Source organism: Lathyrus oleraceus, chromosome 5, assembly GCF_024323335.1.
Source record: "Lathyrus oleraceus cultivar Zhongwan6 chromosome 5, CAAS_Psat_ZW6_1.0, whole genome shotgun sequence".
Lineage (NCBI taxonomy): Eukaryota > Viridiplantae > Streptophyta > Magnoliopsida > Fabales > Fabaceae > Lathyrus > Lathyrus oleraceus.
The window spans coordinates 596,528,105-596,535,710 of NC_066583.1; the positions used below are offsets into that span (position 1 = coordinate 596,528,105).

At 29.8% G+C, this 7,606-nt stretch overlaps 1 protein-coding gene across 2 annotated transcripts; it reads right to left on the bottom strand.

Moving 5' to 3' along the window:
* Window positions 1-4,257: 4,257 nt before the first annotated feature.
* Window positions 4,258-6,574, bottom strand: LOC127086812 (putative cyclin-D6-1). 2 transcript variants are annotated; one of them, XM_051027629.1, is made up of 6 exons: window positions 6,150-6,574; window positions 5,866-5,946; window positions 5,657-5,749; window positions 5,301-5,517; window positions 5,090-5,220; window positions 4,258-4,836 (listed from the first exon to the last, which is right to left on the bottom strand). In XM_051027629.1, exons 1-6 carry the CDS (start codon window positions 6,327-6,329, stop codon window positions 4,630-4,632), a joined length of 909 nt encoding a protein of 302 aa, XP_050883586.1. In that variant the 5' UTR covers window positions 6,330-6,574; the 3' UTR covers window positions 4,258-4,629. The 2 variants fall into 2 exon arrangements, with proteins under 2 accessions (XP_050883586.1, XP_050883585.1); XM_051027628.1 differs by having other exon boundaries at window positions 5,657-5,752; window positions 6,150-6,573.
* Window positions 6,575-7,606: the final 1,032 nt, after the last annotated feature.

Consider the following 7,606-nt stretch of genomic DNA (forward strand, 5'->3'; position numbering starts at 1 on the left):
ATGGTGCGCTTGAGCCAAGAGACTACATTTGGTCTACCCATATGTTCCATGGGGGACTTAATTGCAGCGCCGTTGGGTTCATGGTTGTAAGCCCTCTGGTAAGTTTGAACAAAGTTCCCAACGCGTTCTCTCATCAATTTAGTAGCTTATAATTCCGCAAAAAACAAAACAACATGGGGCATAGGAACGACTATATAGTCCTCCTCGCCACAATTATCTAAAAAAAGAGCCTTAAAAGAATCCAAGGAAGAAACTCTCTCATAAAGGGAAATCATAGATACCTTTTCCGAATCATAATCGTCGACCAAGGATATAACTTTTTGACCCATATGATCATATGTAAGGGGGATAGGGATTTGAATTAGGAGATGTTCTCGTTCTCGCGATAGAGGAAGCATCACTCTCATAATCGCTAACTATGCGAATAGGGATATCACTCATTTTGACCAAAGAATAGAAAATGCTAAAGGTAAAAGCTTGAGTTGAGAAGAGTATCTAGTAAAATGAAGTCGGTGAAGCAAATGTAATGAAGGATCAAAGAGGCTTTAAGCAAAGAGCTGCAATTATTATGGTGAGAACCTTTAGGAAGGAAAAGTATAAGACACTTGTTAATGAGAAACTTTTGGGAATGGAAAGTGAATTTCAAGGATTTCAAAAAGTTCCCTTGTTAACGAAGATAACTAAACGAACCAAATCATTATCAAAGAGAGACTATAAAATCCACGACTGGATTTTCCTAGAGAAACATAAACAAACTCGATGGAAATGAATTTAATACGCTTGTTCCCTACTACTTTTTCAACTGACTCCAAAAGTTTCACTTTTAGTTTGAAACACACGACATCCTTGGAGGCCAACCACAACCGCTAAAGGCTTCCTCGACTCCTTAAGCGCCCAACAAGCCTTGGTGGCAATTGTTCCGGGTCTGACAAAGTCCCGACGTACTAAGACCCAATTAATGGCAATCCACTTCAAATGACACGAGGTATAAAATTTCTCTCTCATGAAATGTAAAGTACACTTTCTGATATCTATTTTTTACTACACTCATCTTGAATCTTGAACTGACTTTGGCATTATAGTGAAAACCTGACTTAGTGTTTGCGTTTAGATTGACTAGTGTGAGGATTTCATGCGAATCACTAATGTGTCTTGTGGATTAATGGGTTGACAATGTCTTGAGCGTTGATGATCAATACATGGATGAAAAAAAATTGTTTATAATCAAAAGTGTATCACTTTTTCTCTCACTTTTTCCCTTCAGTTTTCAGCTCACTCGAGGGAGTAAATTAATTATATGGCAGAGCCAAAAAGAAAATGGTGAATTGCAAGGTATATCACTTACGCATTTTTACCATCCACCATTTCTTATTGCAATATTTTAAAGTATGATTAGGAATATGATTCTCAAAGTTGTCACTTAAGGAAATAAACAAATTATTGAATTTTTGCTTGGGATTACAATATTGAAAAATTATTCTCAAATTTAAAAATGAATTGCAAAAGGTGGAATCAACAACAACAACAATCATTTTATGAGATAGATTGCAATAACACAAAAAATTGTTCAAGGTTGGTAACATTAGTTTATTCAATGAATGAATATAACAACAACAACATCAACAACCTTAAAAGAGTTCCTAAATAATTAAGAAACCTTAAATATTTTTATGTCTTACAATTTATTTTAGAGAATAATGTTTACGAATTTGAGCCGCAGAAGATAAGTTAGATTACAGATAAAACTTAATGAACATATATTTTTATAAGTAAAACTGAATAATCTTTCTCTTCGGTTGATAATTTAACTGAAGGAATAGATGACTTAATATTTAAATAAAAAATAAAATAAAAATGGATGATGTCATTATAAAAAAAATGAAACATAAATTGCAGTTATTAGGTTTCGAAGTGTATCATCTAATTAGTTTACCCTTCGATTTTGTGTCACAACCGATACAATAAATTATACTTTTTTTTAAAATAAATATGGCGCACCTATAATTTAAATCTCTGTTATTTATTGGATTAAATAATTTTTTTATCATAAAATATATTATTTACCGTGCTTTATTCAAATAATGTGATGGTAGATTATAGTTTACTATAGAGTTTTTGAGGCTTATGATTGCAGCCACACCTAGATGACAATGAAGTGACAAGGGCCAACTCTTTTATATCTATATCCATATTCATGTGACTTTGAGCAGAGAGCTAGGGGGTTCCACTACTTTAATTGCCCCTGCATCAGCTACTTGTCTTGTGGCCCTAGTAAGACACCTCAACTAACAAATTCGTAGCCAAAACGTCACATTTCATTCATTATATATATACAAAAATGTGTAGTGCACATTGGATAACACTTCATATAAATTGTGAATATTAGTATAATGCATAAACCTAGGTTTTATAATATAGCCTTTAAGGTTTGGCTCTCATCGTTTTCAACTTTTGTCCTTTATTTAGGAAATTAGTGAATCAATATTAAGGGGATGATTCGGTTTTCAAGTCCATATCATAAGTTGTAACTAGCTAGGATACATGTATAGTCCTTCATGTTCATGTGGGGAATAACCTAAAAATGTGTTTGGATGAATTTTAATAAAAGAAAATAATATTTTAAAAGGGAATTTAAAATAATTGGACTAAAATGTATTGTTTGGACAAAAAATACAAAGATCTTTTAAAATGAAGTGAATTGATAAAGTATTTTATTTAAGTTAAATTTAAAGAATTTTAAATGACATTAAAAGATAAAGAATTTGAAATTATTCTTTTCCTCTATATAATGTATATTAAATTGTTTATTATTAAATTTTTAAATTTTACAACATGGTCCTTTTATTTTATGAAAATTTTAAATTCACTTAGAAAATATTCAAAAGAATTGCAAATAAGTTTTTAATAATCTTTATATTTTACAATTTGGTCTCTTCAAATTTTTAAAAATTATAAATTGGTCTCTACTTTTTCATATTTTAAATTTGACCTAATTTTTTTAAAATTTATTAAAACTATCCCAAAATTTAACAATGAATCATTTTAATATTCAATCCAAACAAAATAATTTAAAAATGAATAAATTTCAATCGAATCATTTGAATAGTTTAAAATTTTGAATTCGTTAAATATTCATAATTATTTCATCCAAATATACTTTAAAAAGAATCCCTTACATTTGTGCTTCATAATATAATATCGATATTTGTCCCATCAAGATTTCATAATTCATATAAACACATTTTTATTTTATAACTTAAAATATAATTTAAATATGCATCGTCTAAACTTGATCGAACGACTACTGTTTGACGATAACGTAAAAACATACCCAATTGCGGGGAATCATCAAACCATGGATTTTAATGTAAATGTTTGATATTAAAAAGCCAATTATTAAACCTAACTCTTGACTATTTACTATAAAGCTAGTAAGGAAAAAGTTTAAAATGTCACCATAATCAATCTCCTAGCACATGCCCCATCTAAACCTTTATCTCCACTCAAACAAGAATTTCAACAAACGATGCTTTCATATAAGAAAACCAACACAATATTCCAAAGTAAAAAAATCAAAATCAAAATCAAAAGCACTGCTTTATCAAACTTTACTATACTAAAGAACCTAATGAAATAACAAGTAAGAGATTATATTACTTAATCTTACCTACTTTAGCTAACTACTAACAAATTGAAATGAAAATGTTACAATTTATAATTGTAAAATGACATTCATGTTGCCATTATAATACACACGAAACACACATGAAAGAGGATGAGAAACAAAAACAAATAGTAAGTAAGAACAAAACTTTAGAAAAGGGCATTTTTTGATTTCTTCAATGAACCAACCCTTGTGGTCCCAATTTCTTATGTGAAGTTGCAATCAACTCTTTAGGTACAAGAGTAGAGATCTCAAATTTGGTCCAACCAAATATCTTTGATAAAGAAATTTGGGTCATTGGAAACTTTCAATGCTTTATAATTTTTAAGTATTGTGATAGATTTTTGGTAGTAAAAATTATTTTGAAAAAATGTTCGATTTTTTATGGAAATATGTCGATATCACAATTGGTTAATGCGAGAAATTCTAATAGGATGGGTTCTAAATTTTCTTTTTAGATACTCAATTTATGGTAAGACAATCATATTGCATTAACCCTTTTGATATTTGTAGTTTAAAACATAACTGCTTATCGTGTTAGAAATATGAAACCTATTAGATTAATGTCTCGTATTAAAACTCTTCCAACAAAATTTGCTGTTTCACTATTACTACACTATTATTCCTCTGCCATAAGCTAAAAGACAGAACCACACTTCACTACAAATCAGACAATACAAAACAATTCAAAGCTACATCTTGTCTTTTTGTTTCCTCTATCATAGGAAAAAAAGAGAAAATTTTAATTCCAATATTTTCATGCATGCTCCTTTTTCACAATCACAAGATTTAATGAAAAATCCGTACAAGAATCACGTTACATTGATTTTTTTTTCTCATTCCCATTAATTCCATCACTATCTATCTCTTCATATTATTGTATTAATTTTTTAACTGTTCTTGGATGGACCATGAGAATTAAATGTTGGTATCTTCTTCTTTTTTGAGTACTTCAGCATTTATGATTAAATTTTCCTCCTTTTGAAATGCTTCTCTTGTTTCATTGTAGTTGGATCAAGATTTGTTCCATTGGTTTTTTCACTTTCCAAACTTAGAAAATTTTCGTCTAACACATTAACTGGTGTGCCTGAACTTGAATTTGCATTAAACATTGATTCGTACTCCAACTTAGATATATCTTGTATTACATTATAGCACTCCATAACACTTTCCTGCAGTAAAAAAAAATTAATAATAATATTAATAATAATAACAACAACAATAATAATAATGATTTGGATCAATTGCAATATTAGTAATTGTTCGATTAAGATCGTATGGTGAGAATTCAAACTCAATATTTTGGATTTTTTTTTTTTTAAATAAATGAAATAGCTATTAAAAAATTGTTAAAAAAAGCTATTATTTTTTTTTAATATAATTACAAAAAAAAATTAGAAAAGAAAATAATGAGAGAATGTTTACTTTATTTACATAGGAAGAATTGGATATTGTTCCCAAGAAGCATGGATATTGAAAAGGAAACAATTCATGTGAAGCATAAAGAAGGGATGAAGCAGCAACTATAGATGGCTTGAATTCCAAAACCTTTACATCTGAAATATAATTAAATTAATAAATAAACATAAATTTAAATATCAAGCACAATAATTAAATTTTTTATTAATAAATTTACCTTTTTGTGACTTGAATATAATTTGAGAAGCTCGATCTTTGAGAACCTTTAATGTTATATTATCATCAAGATTAAACAAATTGGTGAAGTAAGGAATGAAAGAGAATGGAGTAATGGAACGCATTCTCCATTGTAATGCTCCTAACACAAGTGCTTCCATTCTTTTTATCGTTTGTGTCTCAAAAATGAATCCACCATCATCATGATTCAGATGACCCTATTATCAAATAAAAACTTTGGTTTAAAATTATAAAATTTTCTGAAATTACTTGACGCCAGAACTGAATTGATCGGATCAAATATTTACCGTGGTGAAAACTAAAAAAATTAAAATTATAAGATAAAGTTTTTTTTACCTGAACATCAGTGGTAGAGTACTCTGTTTTCAACATTTTTAGTGCTAGAGAAAAACATGTTACTGCAACAAGTTTGTTGGCCCATGGTTTTGGCTGCTGTTACATGTATATACATCCATTTTAATTTAGATCTCTAGAAAAATTTAATCATGTTTAATGAAGTGTTAAATTGAATAATGTCCTTTAATGAAGTGTTTGATTTTTCTTACCATTATTCCTTGGTTAGCTAGGAAGCGATCCAAATAGTTGATGGCTAGGTAAGTCACAAATGGATCAAAGGTGCATGACAACTACATCGAAACAATTAACCAACATTAAAAAATGTTTGGTTTGATATACATAAATTACCGTAAATCCAAACATCATTGAATTAAGGGAAATTTTTGACAGAATCAAGTTATATGATTTTGATTCTGCCAAAAATTGTGTTTTAGAGTTAGAAACTTCAACGTGAATCTATATATAAAACAAAGTAAAATGGTGGTTAATTTACCTGTGAGATTAAAGAGATGAAATCAGTTCTAAGTGAGGCATCAAACTCGTTTGATTTGAGGGTTTGGAAGTAAGTTTGTGGAGGGATATGGTCAGATTCAATGAGGAAAAGGGAAGAAACACATTGAGAATTAGGAAGGTCATGAAAGTTTTCAAGAGGGTTTTCAAGGTTAAACTCCATGGATGTGTGTGTTTGTAGAGAATTTGTTAGTGATGGTGAGAAGGAAGGAAGATATTAAGCATTGTTAAAGGGTGAGAAAAGAAGTGATAAGGAAAAGGCAATGAGTGAGTTCTTTGAGATGAAAGCTATGGAAGGGGTTGAGTTGTTTTTGCTTTGCTATTACTAGTTGCTAGCTACTCATAAGTATAATGTCTTGGCACGAAACACTATGACTCTATTTTCTTTCCATTTGTCCCTAATTGGTGAATAAAATATGGTATATATAGGAGGTGGTTGTGATAAGTGTTGCATTGCACTTTATGAGATAAGGGGATGTAGCTAATGCTATGGTGGACTAGTTTTACTTGATGTATCTTACTCTCTTTTTCTCTAAATATAATTATTTATTTAATAAATAAATGTTTTTAAATATAAAATCTTTTCCCAATTATAAGATGCATTTATCACAACTTTGTAAAATAAATTCCTAAATGATTGGTCTTTAATATAAAAAAAATTACTTTTTAGATTTATGGAAGAATTAATGTATCTGAACTACATATAGTTCAGATATATTGATTTTTCAATGAATTTAAAAAGTAAGTTTTTCTTACTGTAAGACCCCAATTTTGACCCTAAGATCCCTCATGGCCTCATAACATTGCATTTGCATTGCCTCAAGGATCTTTAGCATCTTGTTTCCCTTTGCCTTTGGGTGGGACTCCTTGTGATTGATTTGAGATCACCAAGCATGCTTGAATTATACATCATTGTTTCTCTTACTTTTGTTTACTAACCAAAAGCACAAAAATGTGTCACTAACATCTTTTGTTTGAAGCTTGAGTATCATCCAAGACACTTTGTGGGTTCTATTTAGATGATCAGTCAACACAAGGGAATGGCTTGAGATACTTCCAACAAGTTCAAATGGGGTCTATTCGTCAGTCAAAACGTTAATCTTTAAGGAGCAAAAGTTTGTTCATGAGCTGTCATGCTCGCTAGGCGAGCAGAATGGGTCGCCTAGCGAGTCCCAAGAAAAGCCACCAGAATCACCTACGCTCAGAGGAATTTCTTGAACTGTCATGCTCGCTAGGCGAAGTCCACGTGTTTAAAAAAAAAAAGAACAAAAAAAAGAACGAAAAAAAAATAAAAAAATAAAAAAACGAAAAACGAAAATAAATAAAAAATAAAAATAAATAAATAAATAAATAAATAAAATATAAAATTTTTGGACTTAGGCCTCTCTCATTTGAGCCCACAGGTCCACAATAATCTGGTTATAAATTCAGAGTTTCAGT

Excerpts from the sequence above, each read along its gene's own strand:
- LOC127086812 (XM_051027628.1), bottom strand. The coding sequence starts at position 6,329 with ATGGAGTTTAACCTTGAAAACCCTCTTGAAAACTTTCATGACCTTCCT. Across the intron at positions 5,947-6,149 it reads TCATCTCTTTAATCTCACAG|TTGTCATGCACCTTTGATCC; the intron begins GTAAATTAACCA and ends GTTTCGATGTAG. Across the intron at positions 4,837-5,089 it reads ATTCTTCCTATGTAAATAAA|GAAAGTGTTATGGAGTGCTA; the intron begins GTAAACATTCTC and ends TTTTTACTGCAG.